We start from the raw sequence: 27,811 nt of genomic DNA on the forward strand, positions 1-27,811 counted from the left end.
GCTCTCTGCGTCTGACTCCACACCCATCACTCTCCCGACGTTACAGCAGGTTGGACTCATTTGAATACAAGGAGGGATCAGCGAATCTGGGCAGATAAGAGACACATTTTATTATCATGTGTAGCCACAACAAATCTCGATCAGATAGTGATCGGATGACAACAACCACATGGAGTAGTGAGAGGGGGAGTAGTAGTCCAGTGGTTTTTAAACCGTGGCATACCTTGATGGAATAGAAAATTCTGCTGCACACCTGAAATTTCCCTATTCATTTATTTAGTGGCAATAACCTCCATCTCATCTGATCCATACCGCAAATCATCTATTTTGACAAATGTTTTTTTATAGATTAAATAGGCTTTATTTGAACTTTTTTTCATAGTTCCTTAGTCATAATGATTCATTTGTGTACCCCTTTAAGAGCATCCTGCGAATCCCTACTAGAAACATATATTATTTAGCTTCAGTAAATAGGTATTTTGTTTTGAATGTTTTGGGCAAGAGACGAGGGGTTTTCTGCAATGTAAAGGTACAACCAACAAAACAAAGGCATGCTTCAGCCACGGATACAAAGCCATTCAGACTTATAAATGAGTTTGCTCGTAATGCTTGCCTCTCAATAATGGTATTATATTATAAAATGGGTGGTTCGAGCCCTGAATGCTGATTGGCTTACAGCCGTGGTACATCAGACCATATACCACGGGTATGACCCAAAAATTATTTTTACTGTTCTAATTGCGTTGGTGACCAGTTTATAATAGCAATAATGCACCTCAGGGGTTTGTGGTTTATGGTCAATGTACCACGGCTAAGGGCTGTATCCAGCCACTCCGCGATGCGTTGTGCTTAAGTACAGCCTTTAGCCATGGTATATTGGCAATATACCACACCCTCTCAGGCCTTATTCCTTAAGTATAACAACCACCGGACTTGAACCAACGATATAGATGTAACCATTCAACGTATTATCTGAGAGGCCCTGGTGCTCCCAAGTAAAAATGGAATGTGCATTCCACAGGTCATGTTTATGTGAGTGTTCCAAAAAAAGAATCAAGATTAGGAAAAGTTTCGCTGCACACCTGAGTTCCTCAGGGCACACCAGTTGAAAACCACTGGTGTAGTCTCTATACGTGGGCCTGGTGTAGACTAATATGTTAGGTGATGCATGCAATTTGCTAAATTGTAGGCAGGCTTTTACTTCATAATGTCATAATGTAGGCAGGCTTTTACTTAATTATAATCTCTTACATTTAACATTAGGTAGCCTACAATAAGCCCCCAGAAAAAACAAGTACACCTGGGAGGGACCACAGAGGTAAGACATATTCTCTCATCTCATCTCTGCATCAATCGTGAGCAAAGGGCACCAACAAACACATTTTCTTTTAAATTGCTCTTAATACCATGACTAATTTTAAAAAAGTACAGTGGTATGGTTTACATTTTTAACTGGCTGGCTGACTCTCATATATTCTCTTACAGGACTCGTCATCACCCAAGAAGGTAAGGTAATGCATTCCCATAAACCGTAGGAGCACAGTATCGTAACCACAGATTGATGTTAATTGGGATGAGTCTTGTCCTTGATGCAGAACTGAGCGTTTTCCGCTAGATGGGCCAACTGCAAAGTCAAAATTGTCTATATTCATGAATACAATTTTTGGGGGGATTTTTTTGGGTAGTTAGTCTAGCCAGCTTTCTAAACTTGTAGTAGTCATGGCTGAATACCGACCGGGCACGTGCCCAGGGGCCCTGACATCCAGGAGGCTCCCATTGATTTTGTTAGTCATTCTTACTCAGATATCATAATAACATGGCATAAATCAATACAAAATGTATAGAATTGTAGAAAACGTGCTTTAAAACATGCAACATTTCTCTACACCCAATGGAAAAATGTGTAGAATTGCATGAAATGTACTTTAAAACAACAACAAAAAATGTCTCCACCATCAAGAGGGCGACAACTAAAATGTTTTGCCGCAAGGTGGGGGCCCCCCATCCAAATCTCGCTTAGGGCCGCCAAAATGCTATAGTGACAAAATGCTATGGTGACACCCACACATGCACACTCAACCATAAAGAGAAACTGCTAAGTGAACACACATGTGAAGATGGCAGGTGTCAAATCATGGGTAAACTGGAGAATGTGTGTGTGTATGCCAGACATGAGCGCTCACTCTTCCCCCCACGTCATCAACTTGGATAATTGGGTAATATTTAGTTGAGACGCCGATCAAAGAGATTACAACCTATTTTCACCCACTCAAGACAGCCAAAAGTTAGTTGCATTTCCAGTGTGTTTTCACTATGCTTTCAACCATCTAAAAGCACCAAATTCCAATGGTAAAACCAGATTTTTGGTTTAGTTTTCACCCAAATTGTCACACCCTGATCTGTTTCACCTATCTTTGTGATTGTCTCCACCCACCTCCAGGTGTCACCTGTTTTCTTCATTAGTCCCTGGGTAATTATTCCTGTGTTCCCTGCTTGTCTGTTGCCAGTTCGTCAACCAGCATGTTATTCCGTGCTCATGTTCTTTCCTTTTGTCTGTTTTTGCCTGCCTTGACTCTGAACCCGACTGCCTGACCATACTGCCTGCCCTGACCTCGAGCCTGCTTGCCATTCTGTACCTCCTGGACTCTGAACCCGCCTGCCTGACCATACTGCCTGGCCTGACCTCGAGCCTGCCTGCCATTCTGTACCTCCTGGACTCTGAACCCGCCTGCCTGACCATACTGCCTGGCCTGACCTCGAGCCTGCCTGCCATTCTGTACCTCCTGGACTCTGAACCCGCCTGCCTGACCATACTGCCTGCCCTGACCTCGAGCCTGCCTGCCATTCTGTACCTCCTGGACTCTGACCTTGTTATGATCTTTTGCCTGTCCACGACCTTTCTCCTGCCTGCATCTTGGATTCTAATACATATCAGAGACTCGAACTGTCTGCATCTTGGTCTCGCCCTGTGCCCTTATACAAATATCTATCACTGTGCATTCAACCATTGAAAAGCACAGCAAAGTTTGTGAATACAATGTCAAATTATGTTTATTTATACAACAAATGACCGTGCTTCATCTAATAGCAGAACCAAATTACCTGGATTGCAATTGAGACAATGATGCACCCATTGTTATTGTCATACCTGTTTTATTTTTGTTATTATTTTTCTCTTTTGTGTATCTACCATTGGTATTATCAACAATACAGTTTTTATAAAGTATTTTTATATTTTGTTATTCAATGCCTGTTGCCTTGGTTTCTCCAGCCACTGCGGACCAGCTTCTCCCGGTCTGGTCCTGGGCGGGTACTCATCTTTATTCTTGCCCTGATGCTGGCGCACTCGACTCAACTTACCAACGCATTATCAAGCCCTTGATTGGAGTTGGGGGCGGGGGCGGGGGTGGGGGCGGGGGCGGGGGTGGGGGCGGGGGCGGGGGTTCCTGGGTCCAGGATTGGGGGATGCTATCGTATGCTAAATAGAGAGCTGCTAATAGAGAACAGCATTGCATCCGAAAATGTGTAGACTGATCTGGATTAAGTTGCTTGCATACATATTTTTTATACCGTTTATACTTTTTAAACTATTAAACTTCAGCCACTTTAACAGGACGTTTTCATTATTTTACCCCTCCCGTTGTTTAAAAACTCCAGTTGTGAAATCATGACTTCTAACATTTTATGCGCTGTAAACTTTTGACAGACCCAAATCAGCTACTTTGACCACTTTTCCAACAAGTTAGACAAAATGTTAGTGTATGAAATCTTCCTCTACCTCTCTGCTTTTTAAATCGGAAATCGGAACAAAATTATGTTCTTCCAATCAAACATTACAGTTGTTTTAGTAACCACATCAACTGCAATTTCAGTAAAAATTGTATAATGAAATCTTTGTCTACTTCTCTATTTAAATCTGATATCAGAACAGAAATATCTATTACCAATCAAGAGATACAGTTGTTTTAGTAAGCGCATCACTTTTCAAATCTCTAAACTCTTTTTTGATTCATTCATTCAACCTTTCCTCACCCCTCTTCACCTCTCCTACTCCTCCCCCCAGGGGAACTAGAGTCTTAATCCATTACTAGGGGAAATGAAAAATGATCCCTGGGTATCCCACCAAATGCTGTCCTGATCTTTATATCAGCACTCCTGCCTGGAAAACAAAATACTTACCCGATGACTAATCAGTATGATAAAGTCTTAAGGAAGGGACAAACTTGCTATCATATCTTGCTATCATGCTATCATATCATTGTGTCTAGGAATTTATATCCATCCATCTCCACAATTACGTTTGTTGGAAAATGTAAAAATTGGTGACCATTATTTAAGAAAGCTTTGTAACTTAGGTCTAATGTCACGACTTCCGCCGAAGTCGGGTCCTCTCCTTGTTCGGGCGGCGCTCGGCGGTCGGCGTCGCCGGTCTTCTAGCCATCGTCGATCCACTTTTCATTTTCCATTTGTTTTGTTGTGTGTTTCCACACACCTGGTTTCAATTCCCTCATTTACTTGTTGTGTATTTAACCCTCTGTTCCCCCCATGTGGGATTGTTTATTGTAGTGCCTGTGCACGTTCCCTGTGAGCGCACGACAGGTTATTTTTGTGCCCATTTATCTTGTTGTTCTGGATGCCGTTGGTTTTGCTTAATAAATCTCCGGTTATTACCCAGTTCTGCTCTCCTGCGCCTGAGTTCATTGCCGCCAATTACGCACTACATCTAATTGCTGCAGGACATGTTTTATAGCTGTCAATTGGAAAGCATCATACTCACCTCTGTCATGACGTGACTACCATTAATGTGATGATTGTTTACATGATTCATTTAATCACATAATAATTAATGTAACAATTAACTCATTAGGAATCTTGGGGCACCACGGTAAAAGTTATTTAACGAGTTACTATGTCCTGACTTAAACTCTAAAAATATAAATATCTCTTACATCAATAACAGTCAATTATTAATTATTATTTGCTCATATCAGTCTCATTCTGAACGTCGTTGACTTCATAAATCTGCACGAACGCTAGTCTAAATGATGATTCAGCCATACACAAATTATCTTAATTATTTATTTACTAACTAACTAAATATTCACACAGAAATACATAAACACACACAATATAGGTTGAATTGATTACTAACATAATGTAATGAAAAGTCCCTAGTGGACTACCCCGATATGACGGTTTGTTACACAATGAAAGGGTTGTGGAAAGAAAGACCGGGAGATGGAGAGACAAAGGAATTCAACTACGTACATACAGTTGAATAATATGCTCACCATAAATATTTGGATATTTAGCACCCTAACAACCGCTCTTCGGATTTAGAAATAAAACATATATTTACGCTTATATGTCTTTGTCTGTTGTCTCTCTGTTGAAACCACTCGATCCGTCTGTGACAAATAGTTTGACAGAAAGTTTCTGGTTGTGTAAGTCTCTGGTTGTCCACCAGAGGTTACAATGTCCTCAGTTGTAGTAGGCTTCTTTGTCTCTGAGAGTTCGTTAGACTGGATACATCAGAGGTACACACGCGGTGGTCTTTGGTTGAGTTTACTAGATTAAAGTACTTAAACAGCTGCAGACGGAATGTTCCGATGTAGTCTTTTTCTTCTGTCCTCCTGATTCCTGCTTACAAGCAAAAATTAAAGCAGGAGGCACCAGTGACTCGGTCTATAAAAAGAGTGGTCAGATGAAGCAGATGCTAAACTACAGGACTGTTTTGCTATCACTGACTGGAATATGTTCCAGGATTCATCCGATGGCATTGAGGAGTACACCACATCAGTCACTGGCTTTATCAATAAGTGCATCGAGGACGTCGTCCCCACAGTGACTGTACGTACATACTCCAACCAGAAGCCATGGATTACAGGCAACATTCGCACTGAGCTAAAGGGTAGAGCTGCCTCTTTCAAGGTGCGGACTCTATCCCGGAAGCTTACAAGAAATCCTGCTATGCCCTGCGATGAACCATCAAACAGGCAAAGCGTCAATACAGGGATAAGATTGAAACATACTACACCGGCTCCGAACACTCATCCTATGTGGCAGGGCTTGCCAACTATTACAGACTACAAAGGGAAGCACAGCCGCGAGCTGCCCAGAGACACGAGCCTACCAGACGAGGTAAATCACTTCTATGCTCGCTTCGAGGTAAGCAACACTGAGTCAAGCATGAGAGCATCAGATGTTCCGGACGACGGTGTGATCACGCTCTCCTTAGCTGCCGTGAGTAAGACCTTTAAACAGGTCAACATACACAAGGCTGCAGGACCAGACGGATTACCAGGACGTGTGCTCCGGGCATGTGCTGACCAACTGGCAGGTGTCTTCACTGACATTTTCAACATGTCCCTGATTGAGTCTGTAATACCAACTTGTTTCAAGCAGACCACCATAGTCCTGTGTCCATGAACACAAAGGCAACCTGCCTAAATGACTACAGACCTGTAGCACTCACGTCTGTAGCTTTGAAGTGCTTTGAAAGGCTGGTAATGGCTCACATCAACACCATTATCCCAGAAACCCTAGACCCACTCCAATTTGCATACCGCCCAAACAGATCCACAGATGACGCAATCTCTATCGCACTCCATACTGCCCTTTCCCACCTGTAATAAAGGAGCACTTACGTGAGAATGCTATTCATTGACTACAGCTCAGCAGTCAACACCATAGTGCCCTCAAAGCTCATCACTAAGCTAAGGATCCTGGGACAAAACACCTCCCTCTTCAACTGGATCCTGGGCTTCCAGATGTGCCGCCCCCAGGTGGTGAGGGTAGGTAGCAACACATCTGCCACGCTGATCCTCAACACTGGAGACCCCCAGGGGTGCGTGCTCAGTCCCCTCCTGTACTCCCTGTTCACCCACGACTGCATGGCCAGGCACGACTCCAACACCATCATTAAGTTTGCAGACAACACAACAGTGGTAGGCCTGATCATAGACAATGACAAGACAGCCTGTAGGTAGAAGGTCAGGGACCTGGCCGGGTGGTGCCAGAATAACAACCTATTCTTCAACGTGACCAAGACTAAGGAGATGATTGCGGACTACAGGAAAAGGAGGACCGAGCACACCCCCATTCTCATCGACGGGGCTGTAGTGGAGCAGGTTGAGAGCTTTAAGTTCCTTGGTGTCCACATCACCAACAAACTAGAATGGTCCAAGCACACCAAGACAGTCGTGAAGAGGGCACGACAAAGCCTATTCCCCCTCAGGAAACTAAAAAGATTTGTCATGGGTCCTGAGATCCTCAAAAGGTTTAACAGCTGCAACATCGAGAGCATCCTGACTGGTTGCATCACTGCCTGGTAGCATCACAGCCTGGTACGGCATTTGATCGGCCTCCGACCGCAAGGCACTACAGAGGATAGTGCGTTTCGGCCCAGTACATCACTGAGGCTAAGCTGCCTGCCATCCAGGACCTGAACCAGATGGTAGGTGTTCCAAAGGTTCAACTTTGAGAAGATGGTTGCTCCCTGAAGAGGTTCAGAAGAGGTTCAAAAGCTGAGGAGATGAGTGGTAGAGGGTAACGTTTCTAAATGACATTACGGTTAACTTCTTATGGCTGGGGGCAGTATTGAGTAGCTTGGATGAATAAGGTGCCCAGAGTAAACTGCCTGCTACTCAGTCCCAGAAGCTAAGATATGCATAGTATTAGTAGATTTGGATAAAAAACACTCTGAAGTTTCTAAAACTGTTTGAATGATGTCTGTGAGTATAACAAAACTCATATGGCAGGCAAAAGCCTGAGAAAAAATCCAACCAGGAAGTGGGAAATCTGAGATTTGTAGTTTTTCAAGTCATCGCCTATCGAATATACAGTGGGATATTGGTCATATTGCACTTCCTAAGGTTTCCACTAGATGTCAACAGTCTTTAGAACCTTGTTTGATGCTTCTACTGTGAAGGAGGGGGGAATGAGGGCTCTTTGAGTCAGGGGTCTGGCAGAGTGCCATGAGCTGACCACACGCGTTCACGTAAGAGTTAGCTTGCGTTCCATTGCATTTCTGAAGAGAAAGGAATTCTCTGGTTGAAACATTATTGAAGATGTATGATAAAAACATCCTAAAGATTGATTCTATACATCACTTGACATGTTTCTACGGAACTTTTGGACTTTTCGTCTGCTCGCGCCTCATGAATTTGGATTGCTGGGCTAAACTCGCGAACAAAAAGGAGGTATTTGGACATAAATTATGTACTTTATGGAACAAATCAAACATTTATTGTGGAACTGGGATTCCTGGGAGTACATTCTAATGAAGATCATCAAAGGTAAGTGAATATTTATAATGCTATTTCTGACTTCTGTTGACTCCAACATGGTGGATATCTGTATGGCTGGTTTTGTTGTCTGAGCGCTGTACTCAGATTATTGCATGGTTAGCTTTTTCCGTAAAGTTTTTTTGAAATCTGACACAGCGGTTGCATTAAGGTAAGCAGAGTAAAGTGTTTACATGACTATTGCCATACTTGGCCTACTGCCATAATCAGTTAAATATTGAATTATTAGTGTGCATGTAAACATAATCACAGAGAAGGACCTTTCTTTTTAACCACAGATCATAGAAATGCGCTGTTTTCACGTATGTAAACACTGGTTTGATGATGAATATGAGGTTGAAAAGTGGCGGAATTGTCCTTTAAGTTGGCTAGTAAATAAAGATGCATCTGGTATGATCATTGTAACCCACTGGAGACAGACGTAAATTCAACGTCTATTCCACATTGTTTCAACGTTATTTCCACATCATTTGAATGAAATGACGTTGAAACAACGTGGAATAGACGTTGAATCAGTGTGTGCCCATTGGGAATGCTTAAATGACATCACAACTGCAAAACGAGGCCCTGGTCTCTCTCTCTCTCTTTCTCTCTCTCTCAATTAAATTAAATCCAATTCAAGGAACTTTATTGGCATGGGAAACATATGTTAACCTTGTCAAAGCAAGCGAGGTAGATAATATACAATAATCTCTCTCTCTCTCTCTGATATAAAATGTTTATAATTATAAGCCGAGTGAAATAACTATGTGAATTACATTGTTATAACTAAAGTTCAACAATGAAAATCCTGACAAAATGTTGTATCTAATGTTCCAATTCATTGTTGTGGATAATAGTTGCGAAAAGGTCGTGTGGATTTAAAAATGCTATTTTTCTTTCCCAATGGAAACCAGACGGTGTCCAGTATCTTGCCAGTCAAGACAAGTGGAACCAATCAACAGTCCCTAAACTTTTAAATCCCTCCCGCTTAACTTCGGGAAAGCTTGGGTCAGACGTAGAAATTGATGTGGGTTGAAATTCCTATAGAACGCTCTGTCGCCCGGTCCGCTTCTTCTTATCTAGCTGCAAGAGCCGCGGGCTGAATTCCGATCAACCTCTGCCAGATCAATGCATAGCTTTTAAAACATTTATAATGGCGATGGGAAAAGTAACGATATTTCTACTTCAGTTGACGTGGACTGTTCATCTTGTAACAGCCATTCAGAGGAAAGATATATTTCCTTATGGGACACTGAGCGGCGATTTCACTCTGCAGGAGGGGGACGACGAGACGTCCAAAGTACTCGCGTTGAAGAGACCTCTCTATTTCTATGGTTCGCAGTTCAATGAGCTATACGTGAGTATGAACTATGACTAATATTTGCCGTGTACACTAAGCATACGGGGTTACATTTGGGGTTCTTGGTCATTGCACATATATGAGCACGATAATTAATATGTCAAGAGAAATGTCTTAGTACGGTCACTGAAGAAATAACACGTTTAGTAATCTCTTAAAACGTGTCAACTGTGTTCTGTCGAGGTACATTTGCATGTGAACATGGAGTTTAACTAGGCAAATGCAGGGTAAGGAAATGCTCAAATTAATAACATTTCATTACTCGTAGCATAGCCTACTGTTTCTAAATACGACTATGTCATTGTCAATGTGTAGATTTTGGACATGATGGACTTGGAAAATAGGCTGATATATAAGGAAATTTGAATAATTATGATTATTCATTCAATTAAGTATTTTGGTTCTATGTACCAATCATGAAACACTTGCTTTCTTTGCATCTGTTACATGAGTTCATTAAAGGAAAGATTCAACCATTTGAATGTAATATCGTATTTGTGCATCTCTGAGCGATAGTCTATCGATTCCCATGGTCATTTCATGTTTTTATGTGTATCTGGGCTATTCGCCGTTTAAGCAAGCATAAATTTAGCCGGTATAAAAACGTTTTTGATAATGTGTCATACTGGCTATATTTTTGCCTTCTTCAATGGCGAATATCTCAGATATACACATGAACAACTAAAATGATCTCAGGAATCGATGAATCATCGCTCAGAGATTCACAAAGACGACATGACATTCAAAATGGGTGAATCTTTCCTTTAAATTACTCTTAGGAATCTGTGACCATTGAGTCGCTATGTTGTCAGAGTTGAACTCCCTTGGGAAAATCACCCATTTACTCATATCAATAGATCACTTGTTAGAATCCATTCGGGGTCCGCGAACGAGTTGTAAAACTAACATTTTAAATTAAATGTAGTACAACAATATTTAGTGCTGCATGTCAGAATAAACTTGTTTTCAACTAAAAAAAATGATCTGAGGAAATGTATTTTACACATTGTAACTTTTCTCAGGGCATGGAAATATCAAGACACAATTCGCCAGACAACTCGACTCAAATATATATATTTGTCTCTTGAAAACAATTATCAGTTAGCAGTGGTTTTCAACTGGTTTTGTCTCGGGAACCAAGTTGTCTCAGCCGCGACCCAATATTCGCATCGCGGAAAAGAATCGACAAAATACAATCGGGTAAACTATTTTTAATGCTTTATTAATAGTAAGTGTAGCTATTACATGACAACATTCCCATCTCTTTCATTGCCAATAATAGATTTTAGCCCATATTCTTGATGAAGAATGTCAATAAACTCACTGCGAGACCACAAAATCATCCAAAATAGTGCTGCAAATAGCCCTATATTGAAAACACTGTGATTTAAGAAAAATTGTTCAGAGATTAAATTATATAACATTTTTTAAAAAAGTAAGTTCATGAGCATTTTTACACAATTTGTACCAGGTTTACGTTCAGACTGGAGTAATTTTTTCTTTCAAAGAAACATTATTGAAAACATTTTTTTACTGACACCCACCAGTTGAGTTAAAGTGCATGTTTTTGACACCAAGGTGAAAAAAAGTCCTTTTGTAGGATCTGGTAACCCTTACAACAGCTGTAATATCACCAAGTCTAACACACTTCTTGAGAGGTCTTTCCCTTTGGCCGTTGGAGCAATAAATGTTGAACTCCAAATTGCCCCTCATCCCTAACTCCAAACCCCTAAGGCTTCCTCTAACTCGGAAGGATTGGATAAGCTATCTGTAATTACTTCAGCTCGCCTTATGATAGGCTGGATGACATTTTTTTGCTGTATTGTATCCATTCAGTAAACAATTTCAGATCTACAGGAGTGCCTAGGGGCCAGGGCTCACTTGATAAAAATAGATGTCAATCTCAATGTGACCTCCCTGGTTAAATTAGGGGTTGATTTGCTATTCAGCACTCATTCCTATTTCCCACACTGCACTCTTTCCCCATTCTTTCTTCTCCAGGTGGCAACCAATGGCATCATCTCAGCACAGGACCTGCCTATGGAGAAGCAGTACGTGGACGATGGCTTCCCCACCGACTTCCCCGTCATCGCCCCCTTCCTGGCAGACATCGACACCAGCAAGGGGAAGGGCGCCATCTACTACCGAGTCACCGAGTCGCCCGCGCTTCTCAACCGGGTGGCGCAGGAGGTGCACCGGGGCTTCCCCGGCGGCCAATTCACACCCACGCACGCCGTCATCGCCACCTGGGAGAACGTTGCCGCCTACGAGGAGGTGACGCGTGCCACCGGGCCATCCAATATGGTGAGTCTGCCCGTATGACTAGCTGTCTGTCTGTGCACCTGGCTGGCCGTCTGACTGTCTGTCGGTCAGTCCTTTGGTCTGTCTGTCTATCATTTTGTTTGTCTGTCTTTCTATCGGTCCGTTTGTCTGTCTGTCTCTCTGTAGCTCAGTCTGTAGCCTGTATGGAGTTACTAAGTATATATGACTACCTCCCTCCCTCCCCTTAGGGATTTGGCTCTCCCTCATCCCTAAACTGCCTCTTGACCTTTGGTCACTGGCCAGAGGTCATCAATCCAGGTCATCAGCCGTCCACTTCAACTCGTCCCCCCTCCATCCCTCTACCCTTCGTCCCCCTCCTACCCCCAAGGGCGACTGGGCATCTCTCTCCCACCCTCACAGTCTTTTAGGGATCAAGTCATCATATTATATATTACCCATAGAAATAGAACTACTAGAATGGACATTCCCATTCAAGTCAATGTTCAAGTAATTATATTTCTATGGCATCATCTTCATGTATTACTCACAGAAAAACATGTTAAGTGAAAGTCTCTCAAACCCTCCATTAGGCATGTAACTTATCGTGAAGAGTGCATATTTCTGGCTAGCTACTAAAGAGGTATTGCAGAAATTATGAGGACAAAAACGTAGAAAGCAGCGTGGTTTAATCAGATAACATCTCCTCTACTCTGACTGTGCCAAGATCCTAGAATCCGATCAGATGTGTCGGAGTCTTATTCTCTATAGAGCCTCTGTGGAGTGTTACCTTTCACTATAAAAACACTTGATATAAGTCTATGGGGAGAAACCATACTCTTGCCCCCTGCTCAATGGAGAGGCTTGTGCTTTCTAATAGGGGAGCAGTGTGAGACTGCCGCTGCTAGTGCTAACAGTCATTATCATAATGCTTGGGCTTTACTTCATAAATTAATGTATTAAATGTATTGGATTCAAATCGCACAGACAGTCTATAGTGGCTTGTGCATCACACTGATAGCTCTTAGGGTTGCTTGTTCTAGAATCTATAAGGTCCTGGATAGACATATTCACAGAATACAAACCTAGATTTCACCTATCCCATTTATAATTGAACCTTCGCTAATCCCCGCCCCGGGATTTTGGGCAACCAATTGCGGCGCTCCAATGGATAGCAACTGTTGTAGAGACCGACGCCTTGGAAAAGCTCACAGGCTCATGTTTAAATTGCATGAAAGACAGTGAGGGCTATAGCAAAACGGAGACTTTTCTTTAAAAAAATAACTAAATAATTGAACAGTGCACCAGTAGTACTTGCTACTGTAATTCCTGAAATGAAGTGTCTTGATGGAGTATTCTTCGAATCTGAAATTATACTTTTGTTACGTTGTTTGCTAGCTCAGCTGGTTAGCGATCTTGCAGTCTCATTGACCACCAAACGTTGCTTACGCTAGCTAGCTAGCCACTTAATATAACTTGTTTTCTCCAAATGTATATTAGCTAGCAAAGTTAGCAGTTTTGAATACAACTCCCATCTGCTGACGACATCAGGTTACAATTTGAGAGCACTAGTTAGCTCCAAAAGTGGTTATGGCTTTGACTGCATGCTCATTCAGAGCCATTCAGTGGCTACCCACACTACAAACGTCATTTTACCAGGTTCCCGTGAAGCAATTGTAATGACAGTCTACCACTTCGTGATTAGCAAGGGGTCGTTTGTGTTTCATTTCATTGTGTATTAAAAACACAGTAGGAAATCATTGTGAGGGGATTATGCCAGCGGTTAGAATGGGGGCGGGGTTTTAGAAAAGGGTCAATTGGATTAACTGACATGTTCGCTAAGCACGAGGGTAATGTTTGCGAAAGTGTTGTCCCGAGACACGGTACACCAATAATGCAATACCTTTCAATGAAAAATACCAAGATTTTCCCTTCAGCTGCTAATTCATGGACTCGAGGAATCTGGAGAAAGGTTCGCGTTCTGTCTTTCAGCCGGGGCTCAGATAATGACGTTTTAAAAGGGTCCCCTTTCCAGCTGGGGCAGATGCCAAACAGCTTTTGTTCCATCCCGCCATGAAGAGCTTAGTGTGTTCAGTCACTACCCACAGGTAGGATACAAACAAACCTGGGGTATTAAGAGTGACTGGTTGTTCGCTATGAGGGGGTTGAAATGGATTGACTTCAGATTTCTGTGTGCGTGTGCGTACATGCGTGCGTGCAATGAGGAAAGTCCCACTGACTTGAACTGAACAGCCATAATATTCAGTGTCGCCTCGTGATTCTAATGCGCGTGAATGAATAGGCTTTTTCTGTTGGACCAGGGCCCACGCCTTCTCTCTCTCTCAGTGAGAGAGAACAGACAGCTGTGAAGGCACACTGGAAATATTGTCTTTTGTTATTTATTAGTTCTGGGGACGCCTCTGCTCTTGCCCTTAACAAGAGTCCTCCTTGGAACCCCCTCCCTTCTTGTTGAAGTCTCTAAGTGCAAGGGAACATGAGTTCCACCCTCTCTTTTCTTCAGACACCAGAATAAACCAAACAATCTGAATCAAAACCTTACAGCTTGTTGATTAGAGGCCTTAACTGTTCTGTTTCTGTTGGATCACGTTCAGGGGGTATTCGTGCCAAAACCAGATTTTGTCCCCCTAAACCACAATCTGTCCCCACATTTTATTACATTGGTCTAAGAGAACATGAAAGCGGGCTGTAAAATTAGCAGACCTGTCTGGCAACCCTGTTTGTGTGGGTGTGTGTATGTGTGTTCTTCTCTGTCCGTCCCTGTGCGTCTGTCCATCTGTCCGTCTCTGTGTGTGTGTGTGAGTTCCCATATCGTTAGAAATGCCTAATGGACTGGTTGGCAGCCTGCTCGTCTGCAGCTGCGGACGCTGCCTCAAAACCTGGCAACAAACAAACAACGGCATCTGTCTTGTGGCATTTTTTCCATTCCTCTCTCACACACACCCACCTCAAGAGGGTCTGGGAGACGTCTGGTGTGTCTCTGTGTGTTTGTGTGCTCCGATCCCAGACTGGCCCCTAGTCATCACTGACTCACCCAACAGATCCTTGTGGTGGTCTCCAGTTCAAGTGTTGCTGTGACATGACCAAGAATACACTCCTTGAACATCTTTCATAGACAGTATTAATGAAGTGTGTGTGTTTTTGTGTGTGTTTGTGCGTGCGTGTTTTCCGTGCGCATGTGTGTGTAGGAGTTGGACTCTACAGTAAAAGCACACGCTCTTCCTCTGGCTTTTGGTTATTTACGATGTTTCCGCTTGACCGAACGTGGAGGGGAAGAAGAGAGTGTGCCAGCCCGTGTGTTTCACTTCGTTCGGAGGAGGAGGGGAAGCGACATTTCAAGGGGAAAGGAAAAACCTCTGGATGATCCCTGTGTGTTTTCCTTTGGGATTGGAATGGCTTTATCTCTTGGAACAACACAGCTCTCCAGCCTACCACCTCTCCAGCTCATCCAAGCCTCTGCAACCACCCCCAGCTCCAGATGTCCATCTCCCCACCTCCCTACCTCCCCTGCTGGGGTTGGGGTTGGTGGTGGGTGTGTGGGGGGGTGGAGATTGTTGGAGGTCTGTTGAAGTGTTAGCCCTTGAGCAAACATGCAGTGGTGGAAGTCTGCTCTAAACCTTGAGTATTTGGAGCAAATCTCAACAATGAGAGGGTCTGGGTGCTTTCATCTCATCAGGCTTGGCACAGTGTCTCCATTACCAGTCCCCTACCTCCACATCAAATCCAACACCCCCTTCCCCCAAATGTATGCCTGCCACCCCCCCATCTAAGCTTGTCCCCGTCCTATAGCCACACGTGGGAAGAGTAATTTACAATAACATCTTTGAACAATCTTGTATATGGGCTTGTTTTCTAAAGCTGCTCCGAGGCAGTGTGGTCTTGTAATTAGGGAACTTTTCTGAGGCGGGGGGGTAGGTCGGGGGGGCTGTGGAATTAGTAAGCCTGAGGGTCTTTCTCTCTTGTCTGTCTCTTGTCTTTCTGTCTCTCGCTATTCTCACTATTTCTCTGTCTCCCTCTCTCTCTCTTTCTCTCACATCTCTGTCTCTATTCTCTCTCCCTTTCTCTATTCTCGCTCCCTCTCTCTCTGAACCAGATGCATGATTGTCTCTGGGGTCTGGAATGGGGGAATGAGGGTGGAGGAGGGGGTTGTTTTTACTGTGACAGTGGTGATGAAGGTGATAGCTCTGCTCTGGGATAGCTTCTTGGATTACTAGAGCTGGGGGGGGGGGGGATTTCATACAGGTCTAGGGAGAGATAAGAGAGGTTGGGGGGGTGTCTCTGTCCTCAAAGTTGAAAATACCATGCTGGGTGAGATATGGGCCTCTATCACCATTTGCTCTCCTTCCCAAACTATATCAGTCTAGGTCTGTAAACTGTGTGTGGCCATCGAGAAGTTGTCTTCTCCTCTTCGACGGTTTAAGACGTAACCCCCACTCAGCCGCTCTCTTGAAGTTTTCGTGTTCCCACACTTCCCACACATTTAATTAAATGGCTCAGAAAACCACACTGCTTGTAATAATAACAAATTGCACGAGACACGACATCAAGAGCGGGTCCCCTCACAAGCCTGCTACACATTTAATGATGGTCTTTTAAGCCTTTTAGTGGTGCGCTGGACCTCTTTAAAAAGGGTGTGAAAACCAGCTTGGAGGGGGAAGAGGACAACCTTTAAAAAAAAGTCCATAAAGGGCATGGGGGAGAAATGTTTCCGTGGGGGTGGGGCACATTTGGTGAGAAACCCCGGCTTGTAAAAACGGTGACGCTCCTGTAAAAGTTGGGAGGACAGGAATGATATTCGGTCAACATTTTGGAGTGGGGGGGTAGAGGGGGTGAGTGGTGTGAAGTTTAAACATGGGGAGTGAGTGTTAAAATGTTAGAGGATGACTGCCTGTTCCCTGGGCACTAATAGGCAGAGGACGAGAAATGGAATCCAGTGCACTGTACTATACTGTACTTGGAAAGAGCTGTTGCAAAGTTTGATGGAAGCTCTGATCACTTTCAGTCGGCGCTTTAAGAAGTGTGGCTTGTAGATTTTGGACTCTAAACACTTCTGTTATGAAACAGATAATGCTACCAGTGTGCTTCTTACCACTGTTTTTTTGTTTCACTGTTAAATCCCATCTTGAGACTTCCACACAAAACTTTTGTGTGAATCATACATTGATGTCAACGGGAGTCCAAAATACACGTTTTGAATTCTGTTCCAATGTTCTCCCTAAGCGCCGGCCGTCGGCTCAACAGCCAGGTACTTTTTCCCATGAGAATGCCCCTGTCTGTCTGTGTGTGTGCGGGGTGCCCATCAACCACTTTGTGGACCGTTAGCATGATGCTAACGAAAACTGTCCTCTTGCACATGGAAAGGCTTTCCCAAAAACCTCAATTAAATGTTAACTACAATGTAGCCTATACTTACCTGGCAGAATGATATCGTGATTATTTGCATCAATCCAGTGGGTGTTTGTTTTGCAAACTCTACCATCACATGTGCGCTACAAAAACACAGCTAAACAACTGCCTGTTGGTAGTTTCACACTTTTTATTTATTTTTATTTTACCATTATTTTACCAGGTAAGTTGACTGAGAACACGTTCTCATTTGCAGCAACGACCTGGGGAATAGTTACAGGGATGAGGAGGGGGATGAATGAGCCAATTGTAAAGTGGGGATTATTAGGTGACCATGATGGTTTGAGGGCCAGCTTGGGAATTTAGCCAGGACACCGGGGTTAACACCCCTACTCTTACGATAAGTGCCATGGGATCTTTAATGACCTCAGAGAGTCAGGACACCCATTTAACCTCCCATCCGAAAGACGGCACCCTATACAGGACAGTGTCCCCAATCACTGCCCTGGGGCATTGGGATATTTTTTAGACCAGAGGAAAGAGTGCCTCCTACTGGCCCTCCAACACCACTTGAATTGAATTGAAGGGTAACTACATAAAGAAAATAACAAAATATCATATTTTTCCCAGACCTCAATTTGGTTGTTTTGCTATTAAAAACGTGGTTTTGAGAGCAAAAACCTGAGAAAAAAAAGTTCAACAATTTTAAACCTGGAAAAACTAAACGTAATTTGGAGGAAAAACTAAACACAATTAGGCAAAAAATAATACAGATTTTATTTTTTTATTGCACCTTTTATTTAACCAAGTAGGCTAGTTGAGAAGAAGTTCTCATTTACAACTGCGACCTGGCTAAGATAAAGCAAAGCAGTGCGACACAAACAACAACACAGAATTACACATGGAATAAACAAGCGTACAGTCAATAACACAATAGAATATAAGGCTCTACGAATCACATCAGTAAGAGAGCCGTTCATGTGGCTCCTTAATTTGTATTCTGGTAGGCTACTATTTCTTTTTGGCCATTATCTGCAGATAAATTATGAAAACATTCGATGAAGATGGTCAATACTCACTGCAGGAACAATAGGTAGTGGCGAGAGCTTTTTCTGGTCCAAAATATGATAAAAGAACGATTGAATTATTATAAAAGCCCATGATACTTATATTCTATTTTTTAAAGATATTGATCTAGACCTACTAATTTAATGAAAGTGTAGACACTGGAGTAGTCAACTGCTGCTTTCTGTGTAGCAGAAACACCTGCTTCTCATATATGTTGCTATCAGGTTTCAGGTAAGACCCAAGTGCAGAAGTAACAATGTTTATTGCGATAACAGGGGCAGGCACATGACAGGTCAAGGCAGGCAGGGGTCGATAATCCAGAGTAGTGGGGCCAAGGTACAGGACGGCAGGCAGGCTCAGGGTCAGGTTAGGCAGAGGTCGGTAATTCAGAGTAGGGGCAAAGGCACAGGACGGCAGGCAGGCTCAGAGTCAGGACAGGCAAGGATCAAAACCAAGAAGACGAGAAAAAGAGAGACTAGGGAAAAGCAGGAGCTGAGACAATGCTGGTTGACTTGAACAAACAAGACGAATTGGTAACAGACAAACCGAGAACACAGGTATAAGTACCCAGGGGATAATGGGGGAAATGGGCGACACCTGGAGGGGGGTGGTGACAAGCACAAGGACAGGTGAAATAGATCAGTTGCAGATAGCTGAGAAAATTACGAATAAAATAAAGCTAAAAGAAAGCAATCATATCATGTGGAACACTGCCAGGGAAACTAAACTAAACTAAAGCATGGATTGCTGTCATACCTTGTCAATAGACTGCTTACAGGGTAAGGAAACCAATATGTCATTTTGTATCCCTTAATGTTCTCTTCGAAAATAGTCCTGATCATATAGGCCTAGGCCTAGACGATATCCAAAACAATTAAACATACACTGAATTAATTTCAAATTGTAAAGTCACATCTTTCTACTCAAAACCACAACTAATTTTACCAATCTGGGAGGTAAAGTTGTTAAACTATTCAATAATTTAGCTTTGTATTTCAGATGGAATCAAGGCATTAGAATGTACCAGAGGCCACCAAAATAGAGCTCGTTTAGCAAAAAATTACGTAGGGGGGCATGGCACCCCGGACGCCCCGAGCTCGGAGAACTCTGTCTGGCTACATTTTCTATTTGGCTGGCTACTCCATGTAATTAGGAAAAATACTGCTGTTATCTAGTCACTTGAAATAAAAGCGTCTTCAAATTCCATGTACAGTAAATGCCATGCAAAACATTTCCAATGAAACTGTAGACTGCAAACTAAAAGGGCTTTGTGCGAACAGTGCACTTACTCCACCCTCTTATCTCCTCTGTAGTTGAACACGTTCCAGGCGGTGGTGGCCTACGATGAGAATGACTCTTATGCCCTCTTCCTCTACCCCGAGGACGGACTGCATTTCTTTGGGACGCGCCCTAAAGAGTCCTACAATGTGGAAATTGAGCTGCCGGCTAGAGTTGGCTTTAGCAGGGGAGAAGTGTCCTTTATATTTTCTCGGATGGAGGGACCCTACTACAGCGTCACCAGCAATGAGCAGAGTCTAAAGAACCTCTACCAGTAAGTACAGGACATCACTACTTCTTATGGCATAAGCCTCAAACATAGAGTTGTTACGGTTGAAGTCGGAAGTTTACATACACTTAGGTTAGTCATTAAAACTCGTTTTTCAACCACTCCACAAACTATAGTTTTGGCAAGTCGGTTAGGACATCTACTTTAATTTTCCAAACAATTATTTACAGACAGATTATTTCACTTATAATTTACTGTATCACAATTCCAGTGGGTCAGAAGTTTACATACACTAAGTTGTCTGTGCCTTTAAACAGCTTGGGAAATTCCATAAAATGATGCCATGGCTTTAGAAGCTTCTGGTAGGCTAATTGATAATTGATTAATTGATGGCTAATTGATTGGCTAATTGATTCATTTGAGTCAATTGGAGGTGTACCTGTGGATGTATTTCAAGGCCTACCTTCAAACTCAGTGCCTCTTTGCTTGACATCATGTGGAAATCAAAAGAAATCAGCCAAGACCTCAGAAAAAAAATTGCAGACTTCCACAAGTCTGATTCATCCTTGGGAGCAATTTCCAAACGCCTGGAGGTACCACAGTCATCTGTACAAACAATAGTACGCAAGTATAAACACCATGGGACCACGCAGCCGTCATACCGCTCAGGAAGGAGACGCGTTCTGTCTCCTAGAGATTAACGTACTTTGGTGCGAGAAGTGCAAATCAATCCCAGAACAACAGCAAAGCACCTTGTGAAGATTCTGGAGGAAACGGTTACAAAAGTATCTATATCCACAGTAAAACGAGTCCTATATCAACATAACCTGAAAGGCCGCTCAGCAAGGAAGAAGCCACTGCTCCAAAACCTCCATAAAAAAAGCCAGACTACGGTTTGCAACTGCACATGGGGACAAAGATCGTACTTCTTGGAGAAATGTCCTCTGGTCTGATGAAACAAAAATAGAACTGTTTGGCCATAATGACCATCGTTATGTTTGGATTAAAAAGGAGGAGGCTTGTAAGCCGAAGAACACCATCCCAACCGTGAAGCACAGGGTTGGCAGCTTTATGTTGTGGGGTTGCTTTGCTGCAGGAGGGACTGGTGCACTTCACAAAATAGACAGTATCATGAGGATGGGAAATTATGTGGATATATTGAAGCAACATCTCAAGACAATCGTCAGGAAGTTAAAGCTTGGTTGCAAAGGGGTCTTCCAAATGCACAATGACCCCAAGCATACTTCCAAAGTTGTGGCAAAATGGCTTAATGACAACAGTCAAGGTATTGGAGTGGCCATCACAAAGCCCTGACTTCAATCCCATATTTGTGGGCAGAACTGAAAAAGTGTGTGTGAGCAAGGAGGCCTTACAAGCCTGACTCAGTTACACCAGCTCTGTCAGGAGGAATGGGCCAAAATTTACCCAACTTATTGTGGGAAGCTTGTGGAAGGCTACCCGAAACGTTTGACCCAAGTTAAACAATTTAAAGGCAATGCTACCAAATAATAATTGAGTGTATGTAAACTTCTGACCCACTGGGAATGTGATGAAATAAATAAAAGCTGAAATAAATCATTCTCTCCACTATTATTCTGACATTAAACATTCTTAAAATAAAGTGGTGATGCTAACTTACCTAAGACAGGGAATTTCTACTAGGATTAAATCTCAGGAATTGTGAAACTGAGTTTAAATGTATTTGGCTAAGGTGTATGTAAACTTCTGACTTCAACTGTATATTGAAAAGCTTACCTGAGGTTATAAAGCTGGGATCTGTTATGAAAGGTTTTTGTGTTCCAACTGTTTTGGCACTTATTTTACAGAGACCTTATGTAAGGACTTCGTAGCAAGATAGATAGTACATGCAGATTCCCTCTCCTGAAATGCAGAAAGATGCTTCTTCTCGTTTTCTTTCTTTCCTCAGGGTTGGCAATACTGGCGTACCTGGTATGTGGCTCTTCCACATCGGCAACCGCTACTCCTTCGAGAATGTTGTGCCCGCCGCTGTGGGGGGTGCTCTCGCCACGCCACGTCCTAGAGGCCAGGAGGGCGATGACAGCACCACTGCAGGGTACCCAGAGGTAGAGAACCACGAAACCTTCGAAGAAGAAGAACCCGACGAGGACTATCCACCCATCGCCGACCCCGACTTCCAATCCCCCACTATCCCAGAGTTCCTCCAACCCTCACACTTGGACCATGGCGCCCTCCCGGGTCAAGCCCGCCTGCAGCCCTATGGAGGTGACCTTCCTTTAACCTCTGACCCCCAGTATCGTGAACATGACAACCATGGCAAGCCATCTCCAGCATCCGGTCCGTCGGGTCCAGGGGAGTACCCAGCCCGGGAGCCCGAGCCCAGGAACCAGCCCTCTCTGGAGGACGTGAAACAACAGCAGCAGCTCCAGCCCCAGGCCCAAGCCCCCCAGGTGGTCCCTCAACCGGAGCACACGGTCCTGGAGGTGTTCCCCAACAACAGGGGAGAGAGCAGCGATCCCCCGCTTACCCCCCGTGGCGGACATTTTGTTAGCGTGGTGGAGGAGGAGGACGTGGACTTTGACACAGGAGGTGGGTTCAAGTCTAAAGTTCTCTCTTAAGCTAGCTAGTTCAGTCAGTGTTCTTCACTGTGGGGTCCTGAGAACCCACAGTGGATTTGCAGGCTTTTAGTCCAACCCAGTACTAGTAACATCTCGGATGCAACTCATGACCTCCTCTTGTATCCTTGTATACTCATGTATATCAGCTTTGTCTTTTTTAGTTTTTGTCCGCCTTTCACTCTGTCCATCTGTAAACCAGCTTCGCATTCAAGGCTGGATAGGACCTGTTCTCATTCACCATAATGCCTTGGTTTCATTGTTTATATCTCTGCTACACTCTTGACCTGTAAGCTGGTCACTTCTGTTTATAATTGAAACAGCCTTTCCTCACTCTGACACCATCCAAGGGTCAGTATTTGTATTTATTAGGGATCCCCATTATCTTAATGTGTTTGGACCCCAGGAAGAGTAGTTGCTGCCTTGGGGATTGTGAAGAGACCTCTGGTGGCATGTCTTGTGGGTATGCATGGGTGTCCGAGCTGTGTGTTAGTAGTTTAAATAGACGCCTCGGTGCATTCAGCATGTCAACACTTCTTACAAAAACAATTAGTGATGAAGTCAATCTCTCCCCCACTTTGATCCATGAGAAAATTACAATATTAGCTCTCCGTGCACATTTAAGGGCCAGCCGTGCTGTCTTTTTTCTGAGCAAGTTGTAATTTTCCGAGGTCCCTTTTTTTTGACACGTGACCACTAGACTAAACAATGGTCCAGGTGCGACAAAGCTAAGGCCTGTAGGACCTGCCTTATTGATACTGTTGTTAAGAAGGCAAAGCAAAGCTTTATTATGGACAGACTTTTCCCCATCTTAGCTACTGTTGTATCAATATGTTTTGATCATGACAGTTTACAATCCAGAGTTACTTCAAGCAGTTTAGTCACCTTAACTTGCTCAATTTCCACATGATTCATTACAATATTTAGTTGAGGTTTAGGGTTTAGTGAATGATTCGTCCCAAATAGAATGCTTTTAGTTTTTGAAATATTTAGGACTAACCTATTCCTTGCCACCCATTCTGAAATGAACTGCAGCTCTTTATTAAGTGTTGCAGTGATTTCACTATACTGACATGTATAGTGTTGAGTCATCTGCATACATAGACACTCTGGCTTTAGTCAACGCCAGTAGCATGTCATTAATAAAGATTGAAAAAAGGAAGGGGTCTAGACAGATGCCCTGGGGAATTCCTGATTCTATCTGGAGAGGCTTCCTTTAAAGAACACCCTCTGTGTTCTGTTAGACAGGTAGCTCTTTATCCACAATATAGCAGGGGGTGTAAAGCCATAACACATCATTTTTTCCAGCAGCAGACTTTGATCGATAATGTCAAAAGCTGCGCTGAAGTCTAACAAAACAGTTCCGACAATCTTTTTATCATCAATGTCTCTGTCAAGTGCCGTGCTTGTTGAATTTCCTTCCATTTGAAAGTCTGTCAATTTGTTTTCAGTAAAATAGCATTTTATCTGGTCAAACACAATTTTTGGATGAAAAAATTGTTTGAAAATGTCAGTGAAGACACTTGCCAGTTGGTCCGCGCATGCTTTGAGTACACGTCCAGGTAATCCATCTGGCCCTGCGGCTTAGTGAACGTTGACCTCTTTAAAGGTCTTGCTCACATTGGCTAGCGAGAGCGTTATCACAGTCGTCCAGAATAGCTAGTGCTCTCGTGCGTGCTTCAATGTTGCTTGCCTCAAAGCGAGCATAAAAGGCATTTAGCTCGCCTGGTAGGCTCGCGTCACCCGGCAGCTCGCGTCTGTGTTTCCCTTTGTAGTCCGTAATAGTTTAAGCCCTGCCACATCCGACGAGCATCAGAGCCGGTCTAGTAGGATTCAACCTTAATCCTGTATTGACGCTTTGCTTGTTTGATGGTTCGTCTGGGGGCATAGCGGAATTTCTTATAAGCGTCTCGATTAGTGTCCCGCTCCTTGAAAGCGGCAGCTCTAGCCTTTAGCTCAATGTGGATGTTGCCTGTAATCCATGGATTTTGGTTGGGATATGTACGTACGTATGTATAGTGGTCGATAAATTATATGTAAATAATCAAATGTTCAAGGACTCGAAGATTACAGCGTGACTGTGCGTGTACCTCCTGTTGAAGTAGTCCCCGATACATATTTGCACCGCATTACAAAGTACAAATATGGTTTCATTGTTTGTTTTACAAAAACATTTTTTTTTACATGAACAGCTTTTTTACTTTTTTTTTTATTCATGCATTATGGAACCGTGGACTTAAAATAAGGTTGGATTTATGGTAATGCCGAATGGGTATGATGAACGTATCCTTTTTCTATTTAGGCAATATGGAACTTTGGACTGACGAAATATCAGGTTTTGATTTAGGGTAAGGCTGACCTTTTTTTCTTTATGATTTTTTTATGTATTTAATTTGAAGATTGTACATTAGAAATACCAAGGTAGTTTTTTTTTTTGTTTAATCTGATATGTCCTAATTGTAGAGGTTGGGTATATTATGACTTAAAAGCTGTTATATAGTGCAGCCCTTGTTCGCCGATGTGAATCGGGAATGATTAGCTTTTAACCTGTTTGGGGTGCAAGCCCGACCTCGGACCAAAAATGACAACAGCTGCAGAGCGCGAAATTCAAAATCTATTTTTTAAAAATATTTAACTTTTACACATTAACAAGTCCAATACAGCATTTGAAAGATAAACATCTTGTCAATCCAGCCAACATGTCCGATTTTTTAAATGTTTTACAGAGAAAACACCACATATATTTATGTTAGCTCACCACCAAATACAAAAGTGGACAGACACGTATGAATTATGATTATGAAGTATGAATTATGATTGAAGTAGCATGCACAACCAACCGAAATAAACTAAAACCAACCTAAAGAGCCCAGAAAAAACGACCTCAGATGACAGTCATATAACATGTTACACAATAAATCTATGTTTTGTTCATAAAAAGTGCATATTTTAGCTATAAATCTGTTTTACATTGATGCTACCCAAAAATGCTAACACATAGCTAGAGTCTGAATCCAGCCGGGAGTAGCCAGAGAAAATACATACACCAACGTCGGCTACTAATTACACCTCATAAAACATTTCAGAAAAACATATGGTGGATAACTAATGAAAGACAGATATCTTGTGAATACAGACAACATTTCCGATTTTTGAAGTGTTTTACAGCGAAAACACAATATATCGTTATATTAGCTAACATCATAAGCTAGCATAAGGCAGCATTGATTCTAGTCAAGCGCTAGCCTAGCATAGTTAGCAGCGTTAGCATTCAACAGTTCGACATATATATGAAAAAGCATCCCAAATTGGGTCTTATCTTTCTTGGTACTCCATCAGAATGTTGTAACGGGGTCCAATGTCCAGTAGAGTCTTTAGTTGGGTTCCAGAACGAAGGATTCCCCTCTTTGGTTAGCTAGCACGGTAGCATTGCTGCGCCAGAAAGCGTTTCTTCAAAAAATTCTTCCGTCGTTTCACATCTAAAGTCCAGAATAAATTGCAATAATATAATTAAAGTATATTGAAAAAACAACCTTTAGGATGATTTTGTGACATGTAGCAAATAATATCGTAGTCAGGCATCATATTCAAAGTTACCTACCTTGTTCCAGAAGCCGAGATCAAATTATCCTTCGCGCCCGGATTTTTATTTTAACTGCGCATGTCTCACAAGAAGTTCTGTTATTCAGTCCAGGGACGAGATATTCGACCCCTTTCAATTCTCACTTCCGCATTACAGTCTAAGGTACGCCTCTGACGTGTCCCTATGGTCCTAAGTCAAATGGCCTTTTATAGAGAAGGTCTTAAAGAGACACATCGCATTTTGGGAAACTCAATTCGGCTGGGAAAATGGCTGTAAAAATATTTCTGTTCGACTTAGAGAAACAATTCAAACCTTTTTAGAAACTACAGACTGTTATCTATCCAACAGTAGTAAATATATGCATATTGGAAAATAAAAAGTTTCTTAGGAGGCCGTTTGAAAATGTGCACACATTTTCCAGTTTTTTCAATATTCAGCGTGCAGCCATAACAGGTTAAGATAAAACTTAATAAATATCTTCCGATACACACCGGCAAATGGATGGATTAGGTATTGTCAACAGGGCTGTTGAACTAATACAATAATTGGCATATGGAAGCATTTCTCTAAGCAAGCGAAAGGTGTATTATATATTTCAATATAAGTTATTTATGCTGCCTTTATATTCTTGATTCTAATGATATAGGCCTAGGTGTAAAACAGCTACGACCCTGGAATTAACGACCCTGGAATAAACGCCCCTGGAATAAAAAAACAATGTGTAGGGTGGAGAGCGGGTTGGTTTTCCAGGTTTACTCGCTCTGGATTGTCAGTACTGCATGTGTTCTTGGCTGTCGTGACGTGGCTGTGTCGGAATCGATTGCGAGTTGAACTTGAGCATGCCTTCCCATAAGGGAGTGCCCGGGGTTGGCTTGCGGTTGGCTCTGGCACAGCCATGGCATGATACAACAGGATATAATGTGATGCCTAAGCCGCTAGAATCTATGTTCCTTTTTCCTTCTTCCTTTTTTTGTCGGAATACAACAGGATATAGTGAGAACGACATTGTCACAATGCAGAGGCGGATGCAAGATGCAAGCAACGATGGTTTAATGAAAATAGTTTACAGTATCCACAGGACAGACAGAATATACTCAGACAGAATCCAACCCAGGGCCTAGGGCACATCCTCTGATGATAGCGTGCTGAGAAATCCAAGGGAGTGAGTCCGGCTGGGTAGGAAGGAGCACAGCAGATAATCCCCACAAGGGCTGAGAGAGAATGAGCACTGACACACGACACAACCTCAGGGAAGAAACAACGATCTGACAACAAGAAACACAGGTTACAGAACATATAAAGGGGAAGATAATTAATTCCAGCTGGCGCGGACAATCAGGCCAAGATTGGGAACCACGCCCACACAAACACAGGAGAGAAAAGAGAGAGTGAGGCAGTGGATTCATGAACCGTGACAATACCCCCCCCCTAGGAACGCCTCTTGGCGTTCCCAGACAAATTTACCTGTCGATTGAAATCATCGATAAGGGAGTGATCCAGAATGTCCCTAGCGGGTACCCAACTTCTCTCCTCCGGACCGTAACCCTCCCAGTCTACCAGGTACTGGAATCCGCGTCCCCTCCTTCTCGAGTTCAAAATCCGATTGACAGAAAAGGTGGTCTCCCCATCAACAAGTCGTGGCGGCGGGGGAACCGGGACCGGCGGGTTAATGCGTGCCTGAAACACCGGTTTTATCTTGGACACATGGAAGGTAGGATGAATTCTCCTATACGCCGGAGGAAGCTTGAGCCGGACCGCCACCGGACTAATGATCCTGGTGACCCTGAA

At 43.0% G+C, this 27,811-nt stretch overlaps 1 protein-coding gene across 1 annotated transcript in view; it reads left to right on the top strand.

The window, feature by feature from the left end:
• Positions 1-9,316: 9,316 nt before the first annotated feature.
• The window catches only part of nid2a (nidogen 2a (osteonidogen)), a 122,036-nt gene continuing 103,541 nt past the window's right edge, over positions 9,317-27,811 (top strand). The window contains exons 1-4 of the mRNA XM_055864163.1: positions 9,317-9,645; positions 11,650-11,952; positions 19,653-19,891; positions 21,774-22,414. Of these exons, the coding sequence (XP_055720138.1) occupies positions 9,442-9,645; positions 11,650-11,952; positions 19,653-19,891; positions 21,774-22,414 (1,387 nt within the window). The 5' untranslated portion in view covers positions 9,317-9,441. The remainder of the gene's footprint in view (positions 9,646-11,649; positions 11,953-19,652; positions 19,892-21,773; positions 22,415-27,811) is intronic.

Source organism: Salvelinus fontinalis, chromosome 16, assembly GCF_029448725.1.
Source record: "Salvelinus fontinalis isolate EN_2023a chromosome 16, ASM2944872v1, whole genome shotgun sequence".
In the NCBI taxonomy this organism is placed as follows: domain Eukaryota; kingdom Metazoa; phylum Chordata; class Actinopteri; order Salmoniformes; family Salmonidae; genus Salvelinus; species Salvelinus fontinalis.